This window comes from Zonotrichia albicollis, chromosome 14, assembly GCF_047830755.1.
Source record: "Zonotrichia albicollis isolate bZonAlb1 chromosome 14, bZonAlb1.hap1, whole genome shotgun sequence".
NCBI classification, from domain to species: Eukaryota; Metazoa; Chordata; class Aves; order Passeriformes; family Passerellidae; genus Zonotrichia; species Zonotrichia albicollis.
This window is the reverse complement of record NC_133832.1, coordinates 7,518,927-7,542,321: the sequence shown is the minus strand read 5'-3', so window position 1 is coordinate 7,542,321 and position 23,395 is coordinate 7,518,927. Positions and strand designations below refer to the sequence as shown.

At 38.0% G+C, this 23,395-nt stretch overlaps 1 protein-coding gene and 1 long non-coding RNA gene across 3 annotated transcripts in view; one reads left to right on the top strand and one right to left on the bottom strand.

Moving 5' to 3' along the window:
- Positions 1–23,395, top strand: part of LOC106629284 (uncharacterized) — a 154,715-nt gene that overhangs the window by 23,396 nt on the left and 107,924 nt on the right. The window lies entirely within an intron of this gene.
- Positions 14,667–15,635, bottom strand: LOC102066532 (testis-specific serine/threonine-protein kinase 2-like). Its single transcript, XM_005484503.2, has one exon. It carries the CDS (start codon positions 15,633–15,635, stop codon positions 14,667–14,669), a length of 969 nt encoding a protein of 322 aa, XP_005484560.1.

The following is a 23,395-nucleotide window of genomic DNA, read 5'->3' as shown; positions in this document are numbered from 1 at the left end:
TTGAATTTTGTATGAGCAAAAACTGAGAAGACTCATGCAGAAGTGGAATAAATAATCTCTGGATAACTGAACCCACTTTATTACTCATTGGTTCAAAAGCAGTTTACAAATTTTAAAAGCAAAATCATGTTGTGCTCAATGCAGTGTAAGTAGTACAAATATAAAAATTCATGTAACATCTTATATGCCCAGAGCGATCATCAGAAATATAATCAAAGACAGAAACAGAGTTGGAATAGCCCCTGATAGTGATAGGAAATGGGAGAGATGAATGGTTGTATCTGAAATGGACAAAGAATATCAGGTTCCTGATTGCAGAATAATAATGAGGTGGTCACATAGAGACTGGAGAGAAAATTGAATTTCATTTGAATCCTTACAGTGCTGCATTAGAAATTCTTCAGTGAGAATGGCAGCTTATGAAAGGAATTAAGAAAGGAAAAATAATGAAGAATCTGACCTGGGAAATGTTCCTTGAACTTCTCATCTGTGCCTAAATATTTTTTATCACAGTGATTCATTCTGAAATTCAGAGAGAAATCTGAATGCAGGACTATCACACCAAAGGTTCCAGTGTGAGAGAGGTTCCTCAGTGCAGACACTTCTGTCTGTAAGGCCCTGAGGAAGGGCATTTTGTGTATTTAAGCCTTGTTCTTGCTGTGCCATTTTTCTGTCTGCCTCATCTGGCTTGCATCCCACGGCACAGGCAATGTTCCTAATGTACAAAAGTAATTATAAAATAAAGTCAAAAGCAAGTGTTTGACATTTTGTTTTATTTATTGTTCAGGTGGTTTAGCTGATTTGTTAATCAATTTTTATGTGTGAATAGAAGGTTAATGAAGAACCTTTCATGGAAACCCATGATAGCTGGCCTCAAAGACTTTATTTGTACTTTTGGAAAGCAAAGTAATTTCTGAACTTATAAAGGATCACATTGTCTTCTTTTAATAGTGGTTTGGTTTTTATTCAGTTATAGCTTGGGGGTTTGTATAAAAGGGGGTTTGGAGAGTCTTTCCATTCAGACTTACTATTACCAGCAATGTAAAAGTGCCTTGCTTTGACATCTTTGTCAGTTCTGAATGGATTTAGTAACTCTGTGCAATGTAATGACCCTACAAGGCATGTTCAAGATTTTCTTAGTTTGGATAAACTGGTTACCCTTCACACATATGCTACCTTCATTTTGACTGTTTTGAATTTTCCACTGTGCTTTGACATTTATTTCTAATTTCATGTTCATTTTTTTTTCATAGATGCACCTTAGAATCTCACTCTTTAGCACAACTTTTTTGTTTTATGGTATCTCGTTTTTAAATACCTAGTCACTAGCTCTCTGGACCAGATAATCCTGATGCTGGTGTAAATTGGTGGTGATCTCTAGGAAATCCATTGGCTGTGCCAGAGCAAAATTACTGAGAGTGGGAGGAGAATCAGAGTATGGGATTCTAACACATTTAAATTAGCTATTCTTCAGGACAGAGGGCTTGCATTCATTTCCCCACTAAGTATTGCAATACATTAATTTGGGCTATTTCACTTGTAAGAATTCCTGCTTCATTGAGAGTGATAAACTACCAGCTGTAATTTACAAAGCAGAGTGATTTAAATGCTTCATCTTTATGGAATTCTGAGTCTTATCATCTGTGGGCAAAGCATCTCTGATTAAAGTATTTTGTAGCAATGTGACAGTAGAATTAGTGCTGAGGTCTTGCTCTGAGTTTTATTGATTGGGAAAGATGAGTGCTTCAGTAGAGAAAATACTGGAGGTCAGCTAAAAGCATACATGAAATAGTTCTGTTCCCCAGATAAAGGAAAGAATTCAGCCTTTAGGACTGCTACAAAAGGGACAGTACATTCACACATTCAGAGTGTGTTGGAACCACTGTGGTTGTCATTAAGCCAGCATGTTTTGTGCTTTAGGATTTGCTTTGAAGTCTAAAGAACTCACTGATAACAGCAATGATTATCTTTTCCACTTAGGCCACCAGTTTTGACAGTCTCCAGATCTTGGATTACGTAATAGAATGTTGACACCTTCCCACTTGACCAAATTGTTGTCGTTTTCAAAGAGCACAGATGGGAAGGTAAAAGTAAATAGGAACCTCCCTGCTTTGGCCTTGTGATCGAACTTTCCCAGGTAATAAGAGAAAAAGTAACTACAGCAGAAGAAAGCTACCATAATCCCTCCAATTAACATAGTTTTAATTATGGTATAATTATCCCTTTCAAATCTGTCTGATAACTGTTCTATTCTTGTCTGATAATCGACACTGGCATAATCTGACTAAGCAAAGGATGCCACTTAGAGACAACTAAGAAAGTAAACTGTACTAGAGAAGGTTTTAGAACCACATCTGACAGATAACTCAAGTGTCCTTCATAGTGCTGTGCTTGGTTTCTCTCCCTGCAGATCTGCATCTCTATCCTGTGTCCATTCTATCCATGTTTTGTGTCAGCAATATGACCTTATTTACCTCAAGAAGCAAAATGCTACTGCTTTTACTTCTAGTGACAGAGTGGAAGGAAACTTGCAAAACAAACAATCTTGCTTATGTCCTTGAGATCTGAGTCCTGTATTAACTTGGAAATGCATATTTATGATTTCTGAGAAATTCTCTATGACTCAAGCTCAGGGGTAGAAACAAAATAGAGAAAACAGATGCACTCAAATTATTACAAGATTGATTGAATGTCAATAAAAATCTAATAGAATAACATGGGGCTTTTGAAGAGAAAATGGGGAAAAGTATGAATTACTGTAATAGTCCAAGGTGACATCTAATTTTTAATCTTTGAAATTATTTTCTTCAAAAAGAGTAATATTTAATTTCTTTCATTTTGATACTTGCACTTTTCTTACTGCAAGGCATCAATGAAAACAGATCTGTGTGACTTTTCCTTAAGGTGCTGTCAGTAAAGCTGGCTATTGTGGAGTTATTAAATGTCTTCAGTAGTTGTCACCATGCAAGAAGTTTTATTGAAGTATTCTGAACTAGAATATCAAATTATATTGTGGAGCCCTTCATTAAAGAGATAACAGAGTTAATGATCCCCATTGATTCTATTTTATTTCAGATAAAGTACAATTAGTTGGATAATAAACTTAAGAACACTGAAACTTAAAATTTTTTCTTGTAATGAATTTAATGTTACATGCTCTTGTGTGTGCATGCAGACTGTGAGTGGCACTGTGTTCTGTGAATTAGATTTCTGTCTCATTGCAAGTTTTCAGGTGCTGGGGCTCTTGAAAATCAATATTGGCAAAATCTTCTGATAACAATCCTGAGAAAGACGAACACAAGTTCTTCAGTAATCCTTGTTATTTTCTGCTCAAATAGAATCTATTTCCTTTCTCACTGCATGGAAAAGGTGTCTCTCTTTAAGGGTTAAGGATGGGTGAAATGCCACGGCATCTTTGAAGAGATTTTTCTTCCACATCTATCTTATGTGACTTCAGGACAAAATGATCTCCTATAATCTTTCTAATTTCAGTATCAAAATGAATGGCAGATTATACTAATCTCTCACTAACCATGCAGAGTAGAAGAGTCAATATTAGCAATAACACATCTGTCCTTTAAAAGGCAGTGGTTGTGTTTAACTTCTTGGTCTTATGTGGTCCTGCAATGAATAACCTTGCATTATTTTTAACTATGTCCTTAAGCAGAACCCACTGAATCCAAGCACAACACTTTTTATGACTTTAGAGTGCATTGGATCCATCCATTACCTAAATATGTCCTTTTTATTGTTCTAAATCAATAAATCTATTGCTCTGGCACATTTCCAAGTGCTACCTTTGAAATAGTTGCTTATTCACCCAACGGCCTCTTTATAGCATACCACAAAGTTGCCAAATTGCTTTGGATTTACTTTGCATTGGTAAGTCCCAATTTTGTGAGTATGATAGGTCTTTAAAATGAACCATGTCTTGCTGGCTGGCTGGTCCCACTCAGGGTTGCAGTTGGTGGCTGGATGTCCGAGTGGGGAGCAGTGGCAGCAGTGACCTCAGAAGTCAGTGCTGGGCTGGCACTGTTTAACACTGACAGGGGCATTGAGGGCACCCTCAGCAAGTTTGACAGCACTGAGCTGTGTGGAGTGACATTCTGGAGGGACAAGATTCCATCCCAGAGGGACCCTGATGGGCTTTGAGGTGTGGGGTCATGGAAGCTTCATAAAGTTCCACAAGGCAAAGTGCCAAGTCCTGCAGCTGGGTCAGGGCAAGCCCAAGCACAAACACAGGCTGGGCAGAGATTGGATTGAGAGCAGCCCTGAGGAGAAGGACTTGGGGGTGCTGAGGGATGAAGAGCTCACCTTGACCTGGCAATGTGCCATTGCAGCCCAGAAAGCCCAAAGCTGCCCTGGGCTGCACCAAAAAACAGCATTGGCAGCAGGTCCAAGGAAGAGATTCTGCTTCTCTTGTCACCAGGAAAACTCAGAGCTGTGAAAGTGATGAAGATAATTACATGCTTCTTCCTGCTTCAGCTCTCAAAACTAATTGCTGAAGAGCAGCGGTACTTTTGAGTTGGTTTTGAGCTTTTCAAATTATCTCGTTTGGATTTTTAATGCCTTGTGTACAGTTACAATGGCCTAAAGACTTGAAAAAAGAAAATATCTCCTTTTCCACTAGACAGCGTATGACTTATTCAGATAAGTGACATTCTCTCTGGATTTTAAACCATACAAAAGAACATTAATATGCTTTATGAGGAGTACTTGTTCTTGGTAGAAACAATATCTTGCTATATTTGAATTGAATGCTTACCAGGAGTTTTCTTTTGCCTTAGCTGTGAACTGGAACATCAGCTTAACTGAGAAAAATTGTGCCTCCATGAGCAAATAATGGGAAACTCAATAGTGCCTGTGACTGACTAGCTGGGGATTTCTACTTTCCAGGAACATGTCTCTGAGTATTTCTAGATCTGTAGTAGTTTATACCTGAAAGGAAAGTTTGTTTCCTGGAAAGCATTCAACAGATACAGTGATGGCAGCCCTTAATATTTAGGAAAGATTTTTTTTTGTAAGTTATGAAGTGTTCAACTTATTAAAACAGATTTTCTTACCCTTGTATTTAAAATGTTTTGGACTGCATTCATATTTATGGTAGTATTTTATTCCGTGAATAGATTTTGGGTTTGAGGAAAAGCTGCCTGTTCAGACAGTGAGCTCCTGTTCTGAACTGTGGGCAGGTAAACAGTGACACATCCATCTGTGAAACTGTGCAGAACAGACCAAAAGGGAGAACTTGAACAGGAGGAGCAAAAACATCATCTTTGGATATAACATCTGTAGTATCAGATCTTGTCCAGTCCAGCATTGCTCAGGCACTCTGTTTCTAAAGCAATCACTTTGTAAATAAAATTTAAAATGTAAGTTTATTAGTGATTATTTTGAAGTGAGTTAGTTTACTTCAGAATGTTTATGAATGTTGCACTTCATTATGGGTTTGAGCTTCTTTTTTCCTTGGATTTTTCTAGATGCACACATTAGACTAGAGGAAGTGACCTCATGAAAAACTGGGTTGGAATTTAGGTCAATGTGTGAGGCTCTACTCTTGCCAAGGTTTTTTGTGATTCCTCTCAAATGTAAAACATAACTAGAGGATAGCAAACCAGAGGTGACAGTCATGAGTCATATAATTTCCTACTGCTGAAACTCCTGCTACTTACTACTATTTTACTGTCTTAGTGACATGATTTTATATGGAAAGCCCTTATATTTATAACATAGCTTTTATTCATCCAGCAGTTGTTTTTTCCTTCTGTGCCAGATGGATTTGTAGTGTAAACAATATAATATGCTTTTTTTTTTATTTTAATCTATGAAGCTGAGCTTATTCTAGCAATTTTTTAAAATGTGAACCCCAAATATAAGTTCACCTGCAAAATGGTAATGCATGGATTACTACCGTGTAATTAATGTACATGTGATTTTAGTAAAATTAATGGGAACTTCTGCCATGTGCTGCAAGCAAAATGTTACACTCTTGGAGTTTAAGCAAATGAGAGTTGCTGGCTGTTGTACTATAAACTGTGATTTGTGTTTTTGTGACTTCATCTTAAGTGGCAATTTCTCCATTTAAAGCAAAACAGCAAAAGTTACACAAACATCCAGCCCTTGGTCTGAAAACAGAGGTGACTTCCCTTGGACTGTTTACCTAAGAGAACATGGGGTGACAGTATTTCCAAACACTGATGGATGGGTTTAGGAGCAGATTTTGCAGGATTATCTGAAAGTGTATTTTGGCATTTCAGTTGCTGCAGCGCATTTCCTTGTCTCTGGCAATTTCACTACAGAGGAGAAAGAATATTTGTGGTTAGAAAATCCAATCTTTACCTTATTTTCCCTTTTGTTGATACAGTAGTTTGTTAATGCTAATCCAACCTGACACCACCTTGTGTCATATTTAATTAGTCTCAAGCTTAGCATCAATTTTGAGCAAAGTCCTCAGGTTAAAATCCAGAACAATTCATTTTTTTATGTTGCAAATAAATGTTGAGAGATTTTTCAAAAGACCCAAATGTGTTTGTTGTTGAGCACAACATGAGTTTGTGCACCTCCATGTACCCAGATTTTAGCTGTGCCTTAGATGTGAATGTAGGGTGGGCTGGAAGGAGAGGGAGCTGCATCCAAAGCAGCTGCCTGTGGAATATCAGACCTGGGAGTCCAGCAGGAGAATGTCTCTCTAACTTGCTATTGCATCACTGACACATCCTCAAGGAAATGTTAGCTCCAAAGCACTTTCCCACATCTTTTTAACTGGCAGGATGACAAAGGTTTTGTTTTAGAGTAAGTTTGGGCAATCTAGACCCACTTGCTGAAATTGTAGATCCACACACTTGATTTTTGTGGAGGAATTCCTGGGGAAGTCTCAGTTGACAGAGGTTCACCAGCCTTGACTGTGGTGATTTTAGTAAAGACTGAGCTTAGGCTTTGTTCACGTGGCTGTTTCCCTTTCAAAAGCTGACCTGAGAAGTGTGGCTATGCAAGGTGGTAATTTTGGGGCAATCAAGAGGTTGCTTTGCATTACTTCCAAGTAGTTCGAATTCTGACTTTTCAGTATTTTCAATTATGAGATGATAAGCAGTTTAAATAACGTCCAGCCCCTTCCAGGTCTACAGCTCCAACAGAACGTGTAAACAGAGGCCAGAACTGCCGTTGCTTATGTAGAAAATGTGCTTTGACATCCATTAAATTAAAAAAGGGAGAAGAAAGGCAGGCAGCTGTTACATATGAAATTAGGATGAATCCAATATAAGTAGCCAAATTAACTCTAGCATTAGAAATGATAATGTGTTTTTGTTGGTTTTTGCATTTTTCTTTAAGGGGAGACTTATGCCTTGATTGAAAAAGAACCCTAAGAACTGTGAAAACAAGTTTAATGGGGAAAAAGTAGTTTTGAATTTCCACAGGAATACCCAGAAATTTCCTGCTAGATTCCTCCTGATTCCTGTCTCTACATTGCTCTGTTTTTGCATTCATTAGTGGTGGTTTCTACAGAAATTACTGGCAGTAATGACAGAATGTGAAGTTTACAGCATGTAGGAAGATAAAACAGTGGTCTCACAGAAGGCGGCCTAATTAGAGTGGATCTTCTCAAGACAGGAAACCTTTTCACCACAACCAAATTTTATTTAGCTTGGATTTTTTTTACAAGTTGCTTGAGGCATCTTCACTCACGAATACAATAAATTTATACTATTGTTCAACCACATCAGGTTTTGAGACCTCTGCTACAGTTCAGTATAATAATATTAATATGTGTTGTCAATACACTAAAACATAGAACTAAAAGTATTTTAATTTACATTCCATTCTATTTAGTTTTTTGGTTCAATATTTCTCCTCATAGGTTTCCATATGAATACAGTTAAGGGATAGAACACCTGCTGCAGTAAGTGCATGAGGGAAATCTTTGGTGATGAATCATACAAGAGAAAAAGGAGGATAATGGGAGTCCCATCTGGACATGAAAAGGAAAGAACACTAGACACAAGACTAGAACATACTGTGAACTGTTCTTAAATCTCTCTTTTAACAGTGAACAATATGTTGTGTTCAAACTGCTATTGAGCAACTGTTCATGAATTCTGTACTATTTCCCAGAAATGCAAAGTATCCTTTGGAAGGATGTAAAGGAATAAGACGACAATGGAGACAATACTGTAGAACAGTCTTGGAGCTGTGGACTATGTCAGAACTAGCAGTAATGTGAAGTTAGCACGAGATTCAGACACTTCTAGTTCTTTTGTACTCATGGTGCTGTGGCTAGACAGGGAAGAAGCTAATTCTAGAAAACATTATTTTGCTTTGTTTTAGTGATTTTTAATTTTTTTTGTATCACTGCTTAGTTTAAAACACAATAGCCTTACAAAATCAAGATAAGATTTTGGCCTTTTTACTTTTAAACATTTGGAAAATAATAAACTAAATATTTCTTCCTCCTCATCAGAAATATTTATTACTAAGAAAACCCATTTCTGAGATGCATTGAAGTATACAGAAGAAATCATTTCTGTAGTAGGCCAAACTAGCTTTGCTTTGATGTAATATTTTCCTTTAAGGAAAATCATAAAAGACTAATGTATACATATTCATTAAAAGCTCTCTGAATATGTAGTTCCTTGGTGGATTGCTCATGCTTTAAGATAATGTAAAGCTCACAGCTTTGCATCAGAAAAGCAGAAATTTTTCTCTGATTAACCCACATAATTTTCTTAAACTGCAGGTGAATATATCCTGGCAGGTGAATATATCCTGGCAGGTACTTTGCTGGATTGATAATTCTGTGTTGAACAGCATTTAAAAAAAAAAAATCACATCTCAAAGCTGATGGCTGGTGTTGAGCAGGACTGGTAGGAATGAGCTATCAGACCAAGTTGATCCTGCTGAGCAAGCAAACCAGTCCCATTTTATTGACTTTTCCATCTTGTTATTGGTACAATGAAAGTTAAGAAGAAAATCCAGTTCATTTTTTAAGTTTGTATATGTTGGAATATTTAGAATTTTATGTAATCCTAGGCAGAAGCAACTCGAGGTATTTCTTTGGCAAAATTTGAATAGCTTGATTTGTGTAACAAAGAGATGCTATGTTCAACTAGAGGTGGAAGGAGTATGCTTGAAATTGGTGGGTTTTCTTTGCTTTGGGCTTTTTTGTGGGTTTTTGTTTTCTTTTTTTTAGTTAAACCTCATCAAAGGCAGAAAAAACAGGCAGCAGTTATAGTTCACTATAGTTCATGGCTACTGCTCCTGATTGAGATCTCTTTTGTCTCAGATTATGTTTTCAGTGATTTAGCCAATATAACACATATGCTCAGATTTTTAACAGTAATCAGGCACTCAGTGCTTATAGGATCTGAGAACTTAATATGTTTTATAAGTTCCATATTCATCCTGTGTTTCAGATTCATTTTGTAAAGCTGAGATAATGTTATTCCTCTTCTTTACAAGGATACTGTGAGATAAACGCATTAAATGCTGCAATGTACTTGGGACTTATGCTAATTTTAGGTGTCTAACACAGTCTAGTAAACTAAGTACCTAACATGTCTAGATGGTCTCATCTTGCAGAAATTGCTTGGGTAAAACAGCATAATATGAATTATCTTTGTAAATAACATGAAGGTTTTGGTGCTGATGTAAATACCAACACCAAGGACTCCAAATGACTTGAATGAACTTTGGTTTTAGTCCATTAAAATTTGCAATGAACAATTTTTGACACTCAGGTTCTGAAAGATTAATTTTTGTTCTGGCTGTGTCTTGTGTTATGAATAGACTTGTGATTTTTTCATAGGACTGTTATGTGCTCAAGAAGATTTGAGTGCTGTATTTATGTAGCTCTAATGACTGTGACCATTTCTGTTCAGGTCAAAGGAATTAGGTTTCTGAGGCAGTAAATATCACCACTATTAAAGGCAATCATTCATCCATTTACAGGCTGTCAAGTGGCATAACAGATAACTTGCCTTTTCTGAAAGAAGAATCAGCAAATGTTTATTCCCTCCAATGTTTATTCCCTCCAGTGCTGCTCTGTTAACCCCTTTCACCTGTTCCCTCCGTCCACTGCACCTTGCCCTGAGTGGAGTGATGCACTTCACCGGAGAGAGAAGCAGCAGTAAACCTTGTTAACATAAAATGACGAGTTAACAAAATCAAATGGGGAATATGATAGTGCTTTAACAAGGTACACTTGACTATTTACTGCCTAAAGGACGAGGTCAGAAAAAGCTGTCGGAGAATTTCCCACTGAGTCATGAGGTTCAGGAAGGAACCCTTGCATTCTAAACTCCTCACGCTGCAGCTGGATCCAGTCCTCATCTCGGACTTGGCCAGTGGTTTATGTCCAGAGGAGGTTATGTGCACAGTCAATCCTTGGTATCGCTTGGCTAAGATTTCAAAGGTTGGGACTCTATTGATCACCCCTGAGGATCTGTTGTGTCAAGGAATATTTCAGCCTTGAGGGTAACCTTGAGAGTTGTCCCTGCTCAACAGGAGCTCTTGAAGTGCAGCCACTGCCAGTGGGAGAGCTCAGTGGGCCCTGGGCTGTCCAGTATTTATAATAAAATGATTGACTGATAGTGGTATTTGCATAGTGCCAAGACGTCTGGGTCACCGTTCCAGACAGCCCTTGGCTGCCCTGGAGCCATCTGTCCCCAGAGTCCCCAGGAAGCTGGATGGAGGCACCAGAGCCTGCTGGTTGGCAGGGCAGGGAGGGGGCAGCACACACCACACAGCCAGCCAAGGAAACATACAGCCTCTGGGGAAAATGTAATGATACTCCAGGAGATGGGAGTGCTGTCCTGGACACTCAAACTGGTGTGTGCTGCATGCAAATTCTGCACAATTCCACCAAATCACACCCTTTTGTACCACCAACAAAGTTATCCACTGGAATTTTTCTTTTTGTCATTTGAAGTACTTCTACTGGCTGTACAGAGACCATCATGGTCATGTTTATAGGTTTTATTTTGGAAACAGTATCTGTGTGAGCAAAATTATTAATTGTCATTGAACTGAAAACCCTTGCAGGAATTGGAAAGCAATCTTACAAAATTTAATTGTGAAGTTGAGTGTTGAAATATACTTCAATAAATATTATGCATGGTATTTCAAGGGATAGTACTGAGACTTTTTGACAAATTGTAACTTTCTGAACCTTATTTTTTGATGGAATGTCCACGATGGTTCATATGGCTCTGAGTGCCATAGCAAGCAGCATAAATTGAGGCAGGTTCTCCTTTAAGAATCCAACCCCTTCAAATGAGTTCAAGTGATTTTTAGATGGAGACAAAAATATTAATTCAATAGTTCATTATCAGCATTCCAGTAAGTACTAGAAATAATTTTATTTTCAAACTAAATTTATGGAAATGAACAAAGCTCATAAAATGAAGACATATTATTCATATTTAAAGTGAATTTCTTTAGTTATTCTAAGGGCAAGCAAGATAAAATGTCTGAGTGAGTTTAATCTTTGATTTATCGAGGCAAATAAAATTAAGATTCTTTACGTTATAATGTTAATACAGCCAAAATTTAAATAGTTGTCTTAAATATTTATTATGACTGCTGTATCTGTTAGATAAAAGCCATTAATTTAAGTGCCAATGATTTAAGATAAGAAAGTGTGGACACTTCTGGCTAGGGAAAAGATGATTCTAAAACTCACTTAATCACTTGTAATGTGTAGAGGAAAGTGCAAATTAAATTTTGATCTGAAACATTAGTGATTACAACAATCTCCATTTTCATCCCCCAGTGCGAGGTGTGTGGTATTGATTCCTCTTGAAATCTGAGGAGATAGAAGCTGAGGGAACTGAGGAGCAGCTGCGTTAACTGTGGTTGTTTAGGCTGGAGGAAGGGAGGCTCGGGGACCTCACCACTCTCTGCAAGTGCCTGCAAGGAGGCTGCAGGCAGGGGGTTGGTGTTTTCCTTCAGGTAACAAACAAGGGGACCAAGAGGAAGGTGGTGCCAGTGAAGATTTAGACTGGATGTCAGGAAAAAGTTCTTCACTGAAAGGGGGCTCCAGCACTGGCTGCCCAGGGACATGGTGGAATCACCATCCCTGGAAGTTTTCAAAAAATGCATTCATGATGTCCTTGGAGACATGGTTAGTGGTGGACCTGGCAGTGTTGATTTAATGGGTGGGCTTGAGACCTTAGAGGTCTTTTCCAGCCTTAGTAAATATATGATTCTATGATCTTTAGTTAAGGTAAACCCAGTGCCATTTGAACAGAATTATAGCAGGACACATTTTACCCCATTCACTTCATTCAGTTGAATTATATTTTTAGTAAGCTTAGTTTGTTTTGTTGTGGCATTCACCAGCACAGTTCATAGGTCCTCTTTCTCTAGAAGCTTTTTAGGACATAGATGTTTGTTTTCAATGGCATGTCCTGCCTTACTTAAAAGGACTGGAATAAAACTGAATTCCCAAGGAGACCAGAATTGCAAAATCCACCCTATTTAGATGCATGTCAGGCTCTCTGTTATACAATTTACAAAACAGAGCAGCCCACATCTGTAATAAAATCACCTGGAAAGGTCTCTGGTAAGAGAGCTGTCCTGCCTTTTGATTTTGGCTGTGCACTCAGATGTATTTTGGCCACAGAACTGGAAATAAGAATGTGCCTGTACTGCCCAAGGAGCTGCTAGTACAGCAGGAAGAGGTGTCACACCTCTTAGAGGCACATCCCATGTGATTTTTTCCAGTCATGTTTCCTCTTGTATCTGGTATCTGATAATGCAATAATAAGTGGCAAAATTAAAATAGAATAAGAATTTTTTTTCCATGGCTTCCTTTTTTTTTAGTACCTTTTTTTTTAGTACTGTATTCTGGTCCCAGATTAAATCAATGAAAGCAAAATAACAATAAGCTATACTTTTAAGTTTTCTACTGAACTGCTATCTGAAAGGATTCATAAGCTCCACTTTGTTTGTCCAAGTGTCCTTTTCAATGGTTGTGACTTCTAAACATGTGCCAGTGGAAATGTACCATGTTAATGTTCTCCTGCCATGAGCAATGAGTGTTAATTAGAGCTGGATCTGACTTTGTCTCTCCTTGGATTATTTAGGATAGTAAGAGCTCTGCTGAATGGCTGTTTGTACAATCCATCTTTTAATCCACTCTCTGAGGCAGAAGACTACTCAGAGTAAGGTTTGTAATTATTCCAGAGTGCATTTGAGTTCTTAGCATCAAAAATAATCTCACATTATTAAGCAAAAAGGTTTCTTTCCCTGGAATAGATTTGGTTCTCCACACTTACTAAATGGAAATAATAGTTTTAATTATGGTCAGTTTTTTTGATATTTGATGGCTTTGCCAATAGCAGTATTTTATATTTGATATTTTAGCATAATATTTTAATGGGAACAGCAGATTTTCTGTAAAGAGTAATGGGTGACATAATGGATAAACATAATTTTTGTCTTGTCAAATTGTATGTTAAAGTACTTTTTGACATTTTGCTGCTTTTCAGTAGCACTTTGACTTTCTCTCTATTTTATAGAGAGTTAAACATAGTAGCCTGACCCTTTCTAAGCAGTAGTAAATGATGAGTAGGTCATCATTTGTGTGCACAACATCCTCAGGTGTTGGATGAATACCTTTGTAGATCGATAACTGGTCAAATGTATGTAGCAAAGAAGACCCATGAAATTATATTTGTTTTGCTTTACTTTTAGTGACAGGCAATTATTTGAGTACCAAAGAATTGAGTAATAAACCTCCCACAGTCTCCACTGGGATTGGATTTTACCCACATGACATTTTTTGATGCTTTTCTGCAGGAAGTGGCTGGCCTGTAAATGTGTGCTTGCATAACTTAACCAGTTGAATCAATCCTGTGGGACCTAGAAGTAAATGTATTACACCAATGGGACAGGAGACTTGTCATTTTCCAGGCTTTTACCTTGCAGAGCTGTAATGCAAGTAAAACATTTAACATTATTTTTTTGAGTTTTAGGCTAAACAACCATAGCATTGAAGGTATATGTTTTATTTCTTAATGTCTAAAATAATATTTCTTGTTATAGAAAAAGAAATTCATGTATGTCTTTGGCTGAGCCAATAAGTTTCAGTTAAAAGGCAGCTGATATTTGGATGTGTGTTTTTTTTTTTTAAATTTTCCTTCCTAATTAATGAAAACCCTTTCCCTCATTCCTTTTGACTTAAAACTTGTGTTATGGTACAACTGATTTGTAATCTTAATTTTTAACAATAGGGAAATGGTTTCCATTGCACATATTTTTGTTGAAAGACTCAAATTTAAAAGAGAAAATCAGATAAATTTTGATTCATAAGCAGTATGTCTAGGCAGATCCGAGAGTCTGAGTATTGAAATAGTTATAAATTGTTATAAAGTGCACCAGGTCTGATATTCAGATATATTAAAAAAATTGCATTGTTAGGTTTGAAATACATTCCTCCTTCAAATATTATATACAAAGTCCTCCTCTGCAGTTTGTTTACACGTTCTAAAACTTCCCTCCCTCATTATTTCCCCCGTGTTTCACAGTCTTGACTTTGGCAGTGTTAAAGCTCCTCCTTCAAGAGCACTGTGCAGGAGCAGGGACATGACTGCCACATGGAATTTCAGACAAGATCTCTTTAATGTGAGTTTAAACTAATGCAGTTCACAGGTGAGGCCAACATTGTGGCCCTGTTAAAGGAAAGCATCCTTAAGAGAATCTGATTTCTTCCTCCACTCCTTACACTTACGCACAATGGGATTTTCCATCCTGGTTTTTTTGGGGCTTTTCTTGACATTGGCTTTGGGGTCGGTTGGGAATCGCGGGCTGCGCGTGGGTTTCGGGTTCTGCAGCCAGGGATGTCTCAAAACTTCATCTATGCACAGCCTCTGGGACACATCAGGGTGGAGCAAGTGGGTAATGAGGTTCTTGCAGTCTGTAGAGAGATTTTTTGCCTTCGTGAAGGGAATCTTCTGTTGTTTCTGAACCTGGAGCATTTCCCTGACGTTGGTACTGTCAAATGGCTGTGAAGCAAAAAGCATTGCATACAGGATAATGCCCAGGCTCCACATGTCCGAAATCCTAGGGTCACAAGGAATATGCTCGAGCAGCTCGGGGGCTGAGTACGCAAGAGACCCACAGAAGGTGCTGCTGAGAATGGTTTTTCCATTTCCATCTCGACACAGGGGTTTTGAAAAGCCAAAATCTGAGAGCTTGAAGTTAAGACCGTCATCAAGAAGGATGTTGTCACATTTCAGGTCCCTGTGGGCAAAGTCCAAGTCATGGCAGTGCTGGATGGCAGAAGCCAGCTGCTGGAACTTGGAGCGAGCGGCGCTCTCTTCCATCGCCCCCTGGTTGCTCAGGTAGTTCAGGAGGCTGCCCTTCTCCCCCAGCTCCATCACAATGTACACTTTCCCTGAGGAAGTCTCAAAAATCTCATAGGTTTCGATGATTGCTGGGTGGTGCAGTTTCATCAAAGCCTCCATTTCCCTGGGGAGAAATTTTTCCAGGACATTCTGAGAAATTTTCTTCTTGTCAATGATCTTGATGGCCACTTTGCATTTCAGGCGGTGGCTGTAGGCAGCTTTCACTTTGCCATAGGAGCCTTCTCCAAGAGTAGCACCGAGGCTGTAGCCCTTCTTTTTAAGCACCACAGCATCCATCGTGAGAGAGCTGCAGGGACCTGCCCCAGCGGGAGCTGCTCTGCATCCTGTGCTGCTGGGCTGTGCTCCACGCCTGATGGTGCTGCACGAGAACTCTGGGCCAGGTGTGCGGGCGGTTACAGGGTGATCTCATGAACAGTCACCCTGGAAGGAGCTTTCTGTCATTTCATGGAACTGCTCTGTGACATCACGGTGGCAAAACCCTACATGGAGGCGCTGGCTGCTCTGTGCTGTTACTGACAGTCGCCCCTGCACATTGCAATCAGAAAAAGGAGATAATTTCTCCAAGATTGTTTCTCTTTTTAACATGGTCAGAGTAGGAGGACTGTTTTTGTATCTTAGTTTTGTAATGTTTTTCAGTTGTGTTGTTGCTGTACATCATTAATACATCATAGTCAGGTGGTTTTGGGTGGATTTTAGGAAAATAACAAAAATTACCTGAAGACTTGAGACTTTGTGGAGCAGAGTCACATTTTCTTCCCCCTCCCCTCCCCAGCCTTGTGGTATGATAGATCCTGGTTTGTTGATAAATCCTGTTTATTGACTTTGATTACATTAACAGCAGACCATCCTGAGTCCTCCAGGAAGTACCAAGGAGTCCCACCAGTTCAGTGTTTTATGTCAGTATTGTTATGAGAGTTCTAGAAGTCTCCTTATTTCAGAAGAAAATAATTCTATGGAAATTCAAAATTGTCACTGCAAATAATTTCCCTCTGTATGCACACTACTTTCCTTGCTTTTAGCACTTAGTACTACTAAACTCCCCAAGAAATTGTAGAGAAAAGTTAATTTTTATTAGCCATGATGACATTGCAGGGTACATCCACATAACCAGATTAAAGAATTGAAAATCACAGAAAACTGCAATCACTTTCAATAATATTAATAATCAGTTTGTAGTTCTGTTCTTTGATATTAGGTAAAACACTCTGAGTTGCTTTCAAACTGATGGCATTCTTTTAAACTGAAGATTTTATTCTAGACTCTCTAAGGTTACTATAAATGTGAACAAACCGAAAAGTTCAACTATAAGTCTGGAATGATAGTAGCTCCCAAGGGATTAAACCTGTGGTTTTTTCCATGTTAAATGATGCATGTTCTTATTGCATCAAGTCTTTTGTTTTGAGTTTAAGGAGGATTTACAGTGGATATTTACACATGCTGCTCTGCATGTTTTTGTTTTAGTCTTTATCAGGCACGTGGAAGGGAAAATTTTTGGGTAAGGGGAAATGAGCAATTCCCTGCTGTTATTCCAGAGCAAATGTTCTTAAGGGCATGGACAATTTCAAAGTATAGGTCTTACTCTTCAGCATCATCCTGAAGGTGCAGCCAATATCTGAACTGTGATAGGGAAGGCAATAACCATTGTGCTGACATTGGAAAGAACAAAGAGGAGGAAAAGTCTTTAAAATACATGCAAGAATGCATAAAGATTTATGGTGGACTATTACATGTGGTTGTTTCCAGGACATTAATTTAATTGGTTCTTTTCAGGTGTAAATAAAAATGTGGCCTTGTATTAAATGTTGGATAGCCTCATATCACTTACTCATGCTTAAAACCACTCCAGCTTATCTTCATGTCAGCCTCTTAATTCTTTAGGAAATCTGTTTTGCATCTAGACATTTTTATATTTGGTGCAAGGTACCCAAAATGTATCAGGCATGCTCTGCTTGTTGATTTTGTATCTTCTTATAGTCATTATTATGAAATTTATGTAAAGAGATACAGAAAAGTATTAGTTATGGTGGAATGGTTAAGCAGTGATTTCCACCAGGGCTGTGTGGCAGTATTATCAGAACACTACTACAATCTTTTCTTCTCACAGTCATTTAAGGAAATGATCATGTTTTTCTGGGAATGCTCATATTTTTACTATTAATATAAATGAAGACAAAATTGAATGTCAAATTGAGTGTATCAACTTACGCATAATTTTTTGAGTAATAGACTGCTGGTGTTGTCACAGGTAATGGATCTGGAGACCAGTAGATATTTGTTCCTTGCTGTGTAAGATCAGTCATCATGTCACCATGGAACCAATAGATTAAGAAAAAGGATCTATATTCAGGAAAGCAGTTAATTCCTTTGATGTTAATGTGGGTAAACTTAAAATCTAAGTGAGAAGTCAGATCTATTATCAGTGAAATACATTTTTGTCTTTGTTGGGGTTAATGTAAGATTTTCTTTAGCTAAAGCAGATTATTGGTGTTTAATTAGAATTTTGAATAATACTTAGAATCATCAATATTAACAAATTTACCAAATTTATACAGTTTTTTTTTTATGCTGCCCATCTGTGTCAGTTGTAATAGACTCAGGGCTTTAATGATGCAAATTAAATTTTCCAGTGAGAGAAATGCCAGTATAGGCTAAGAATTAATTCTGAATCCAGAGGGGGAAGAGCAAACTATTAATTCATTACATCTGGCAGAAGCAATTCAGTAGCTTCCTCTCTAGTTACTTTAGTTGTACTTGTTCTGAAAAAACAAAGGAAACCACCCCTTACTGGACATGTTGTGCACATGGAGTTGCTGGACTCATCTTCGCTCAGATGGACCTGGTTGTCGATAGATTTCTTTATTTTTCTTGCTCTGCTGTCCTCCCCTTTCACAACCCTCTAAGGTCAGGTGATGGAGAGAGCAGTGAAATCCCCTTTGCATCACTGTAGCCCCACGTGCACCAGCAGTGTCTCGAAAATCAGGTGCTTAACCCTGGATCAGGGATCAATACAACAGGAACTGTGGCACACTGATAGTGGGGAGAATAGCTGGAAGCTAGAAACATTTTAAGCCCTGAATGAGTATTTCCTTGCATGCTAAATCTTCTAGCAAATGATTTTTCTTATAGTTGTACAGCATCATTTTATAAAAATGGGGTACCTGGAGTATATTTTCTTCCAGGAATAGAATTCATGATGGAAGGCAAGGGTCCAAACTGCTAGGACTCACCTCCACACAACCTTAAGCCCCCTTTTTTTAAAAAATGCTTCTATTTCCTTTTCCTTTTTTTTTTTTGGAATCAGAAAACTCTCCTTGAAGTTTATTGATTAGGCTGATAATGCATTTTTAAATAATATTTGTGCTGATTTTAGCTGGGATAGAGTAAATTTTCTTCATAGTAGCTGGTATGGGCCTATGTTTTGGATTTCTGTTGATAATTCAGGGCTGCATTCGTTATCACGAGCAGCACTAACACAGAGCCAAGGCCTTTCCTGCTCCTCACCCACCCCACCAGCAAGAGGCTCCCAAGGAGCTGGGGGGGGCACAGCCAGGACAGCTGCCCCCAGCTGCCCCAGGGACATCCCATAATATGGCACCAGCTCAGCATGGAAACCTGGGCAGGAGGAGGAAGGGGGGACGTTTGCAGTGATGGTGTTTGCCTTCCCCAGTCACTGTCACAGGTGATGGAGCCCTGCTGTGCTGGGCATGGCTGAGCCCCTGCCTGCCATGGGGAGTGGGCAATGAGTCCCTTGGTTTGCCTCACCTGTTAAGCTGCCTTTATCCCAACCCAGGAGTTTTTCCTACTTTTATTCACTCCCCAACCAGAGTAAACCCACCAGAGTAAAGTGACTGAGAGGCTGTGTGGAGCTCAGTTACCATCTGGGGTTTAACCATGAGAGTACTGAAAGCATTTTCCAGCCTTACCAGAATTAGGTATTGATTTTTTAGTATTTATGGTTTCTTTTCACAGAGATTTCACAACACATTTGTCCTGGTTTCCTAATATTAAAGAATTATCACACAATAAATGTAATGGATTTTTTAGAGTATTGTCATGGGAAGTACTCTGCTGGCATCAAATTCTTTCTTGGCAATTTCCTGGAATATTTTTCAATGTCTGAAGGAAATTCAAAATATGATTTATTTGTAGAAAATATCTCTGTAGATAAGAACTTCAGATTGACTTTTAATTCCAACATTGCACATGTGGGATTTTGTTTCTAAAGTGCAAGATCTCATGTGCAAGTCCTAATGTGGAATTGCAATTTGTGGTCTGACTTCTCTATGGCTTTCTGTTCTCCTCTGTGGCTCTGCGTTGTAGCAGAGCTGGAGTTGCTGATATTCATGTGGAAATGTTAACATCCTGCTGATGGCAGCTCTGCCAGAGCCATTCATCATATCTTGCCTAAATCTGTCAAGAATGGGGAAACTGACAAGCAAATTGCCAATCTTAGAGGGGGAATGGGTTTTTTTGGTGACATAAAGGTGAGTCTTGGGTCAGAATTAGGGATGAGTTGAAATCCTTATATTTCATGTCCTTTTTCACTGTGCAGACGTGGATGTTGTGGATGTTTTCCTCTGGATTGACAACAGTTTATATTCTAAGACCTACCAAAATAATTTTCCAGAATAAAAGTTCAGTGCATTAAGACTTCAAAAAACAAGCAAAAAGAAAAAGAGAAAATTTTCAAGCAATTATTAAACCTATTTGTGTTCTAGTTTTGTGAATTTATAAGTGTATGAACACTAGAAAAGTCCTTTTTTAAATTTCCTTAATAATTTGCTTATGAATACAGTTCTTTGAATAAGCACATGCTGTGAATATCAAGTGTGAAAATAGTCCAGGTTTCACAAGAATGTTGCATGAAAACAAAATGAGAACAGAATGTTTCTGGAAATAGTCACAGGTATTGACCACTACTTGGGGAACATTTCCTTCAAAGTATGTAAGGGCGTTTTTAGGCATTTAAATTGAAAATAAACAGTTTAATTAAAAATAAATCCCACATGCTGGATGAAGTACATGGCTGTTTGGGTGGTAATGCTTTTAGGCTTATATTCTATACAGAATTTTAGAAATCCCACCTTACCTGTCATGAAATCCTTTTGTGTCAGAGTCAACCTACATGAGGAGATAAACAGCTGGTATAACTGAGAGCACACAAAATGCTAGCTTAGGTAAAATGCACGCTGCTGATAACACACTAAGCCTTCCTGGGTATGCTAATCCTAATTTATGTTAAATCGTAATTAAGACAGTTTTGTTTATTGCTTGTAGCCATGAGCACCTGGAAGACTGACTAATCCCATCCATGTGCTGGGGACAATCCAGCTGCTATTGTTAACTCAGAATGCAGAAAATTTGTATTTGTGGGTTGTTTTCCTTGGTGTTTTTCAGGCATTTATAGAGGCCCTTTTCCCCATTGTATCAGGAACTGGAGCAGAAGAAGCATCCTAAACAAAATGGATGAAGGGATTTTTGGAGTAAGAGGCCAAAATCTAAATAGGCTCACTGTGTTTGCAGCCAAACTTTAAATCAGAATATCTCTGATATACCCATGCAAAAATAGATTCACAATTTCTGTTGTAGCTGTGCCTGTTTGGTGTTGCATATATAATTTGGCATAGCTGTCAGATTTTCAGGATTCTGGAGGGTTTTATTCAGGAGGCCATGGGTGGTACCATTAAAGTGAAATGATAAGTGACGGGCAGAAAAAAAGGGGCAGAATAAACTGAATCTCAGGAGAATAAAGCCATAGAAATGGGGAACACCTAAGCCCACTTTGTGCAAAATTTCATGTTTTCAGTTGCATTCCTTTTCTTATTATAGACTAAACAATGTTCTCGCAAATGTTGCTGTGTATGTATCAGGTACAGGTTTTTGACCTGATACATGTATTCACACAATTACATCTGTTATGGATTGTGCCATCAGTTGGCAAGAATTATTTTCTGCTTCTTGTATAATGTTTCTTCTTAAACTGTAGGTAGGAGAACCTAGGTCAATATAAATTATTATTGTGAAAGATTTTTCCCTTTAGAAGAATTCCTGTCCTGGAAGTGTATTCATTCTAATGACTTCAAATAATCTAATTTAAAAATCATGCAAGAGAGGTAATATTTTTCATCTTCTATTAAATCTTTGAACTGTTTCAACTTTCTTGTTCTTAAAAGTTTCATTTCTGTCTTGTCATGATGGAAAATATGCAAACTGCTATTAAGTGACAACTATATTCTCTGTACTGTTTTGAAGTCAGCCCATGCAGAGACCACTTGCAGTGTGCAAATTTGAATCTAATTATCCATTCAGTACACACTGAAAAGTATCCATTGAATGAATTTTTCATCAGGTGGTGGTAAAACAGAAATAAAGAATTAAGGACTAAAGGTGAGCATGTATCTCATAGTTTGTATAAAATTCAAGTGTGAGTGCAACTGCTTTTCAAAACGCTGTGATTCTTCTCATGTTTAACTCATGGTATTTGCAATTATTTGAATTTTCTTTGTTTTTGTTTCTTGCCAGTTACAATTAGATTTGATTTTCATAAGAAAGCAAAATTAGAATTTAAAAATTTCCAGTGTACATACATTTGTTATAGAGCCTAAAATGAATGCCTTATCTGTAATAATTTCATGTAGAATCTTCTTATGGACAGCAGAGAGCAGCAGTGTGATGACCTGAATCAGAAGGAATGATGTTAAGGAATACTGAAACTAACTAACAAGTTAAATGCTTCCAAAACATCCAATTATTGCCTTGATACCTGTGCAATTCTTTTTTGAGAAACTTTCGCAGAAGAAATTAGGAGATTGTGGAGGAAGAAATGACATTTCCAATAAAATATCTATTATGAAAATAATTGCCAAAAGAGACGTTTACATAGAACAAAAAAAGTGACAGCAGAGGGTAACGTAGGGAAATGATTCGTGTCTGAGCTGTGTTTGGAACTGTCCAAAATGATGATGTAGAACAACAGAGAAACATTAGCTCACGGACTACAGTTTAAAGAAAAAATTTACTTGAATGTGTAATTAATAGTGTGAAAGTTGGTAAACCCAATAACATGAATTTCTGAAAATCATTAATAGTATCTGCAAGTAATTTGCAAGTCAGTATTTTTGTTTGTCTTAGGAGTTCATGGCTGCAGATCAAACCACATTAAATCATTCAGGGTAGAATTCATCATGTACAATAGGAAATATTGTTTCTAAGGACTTGAAAATACTTTTTTCATGTATCCCACTTCATCCAATACCTTAGCTCAAACCTCAAATTTGCAACTTTGGATTTTTTTACCAATGACTGTGTTTTACCCTCCATTATTTTCTGTAGTAAAAACAGGATGCAGACTGTGGTGGGTAATGAGCAGATATAAATACCTATGAGTCAGATAAATTATGCTGGGTCCCTTCATTGCAGGGCTGCTGCTCCCCTGAAGGATGCAGGCAGCTGCTGTTGCCCTGGTGATTGCTCCTTGGAGCCTGGCTTGCACAGGGCTGAATTCCTCACCTCTCCTTAGGTCTTTGCGTTTCTGTACACAGCTCCTGTGGACAAAGGCCACAAATTAAATGCAAAGAAATGAAGCAGCAAGCACAGAGCATGGATGGATGTGATGTGTTGAAAATGGCATATGGTGTATAAGGAGTAGCACAATGTTGATCATCTTAATATAGAACTAAGCATAGATGCACGAAATCTCTGCCAAGCTGATCTGAGGGCCGGAGTTTGTGTGTCCCATCTGAGTCAGAGGAGGCAGCAAGTGGAGTTTTCTGATGGTTGAATTATTGAGGTGGCTATGTGCAAACTTTTTTTATCCATTTATATTTTTTTTTCCTGTCTCTCTTGGCTGCTTTAATCCCCAAGATCTGGTCTGAACAGCACTGAATTAAAAATAAAAGCTGCTACATTTCACAAGTAGCAGAGTATTTCTTTTCAGAGCTCTGTTCTGTTAATCATGAAATTTTTATTCTTTGGTTTCTTTCAGTCTTTTTCCCTCATAATGAAACAGGTTTAATTGTGGAAACAGGTGGTCCTTT

What these genes read in the sequence shown, in the direction of transcription:
- LOC102066532 (XM_005484503.2), bottom strand. Translation starts at nt 15,635, where the DNA reads ATGGATGCTGTGGTGCTTAAAAAGAAGGGCTACAGCCTCGGTGCTACT.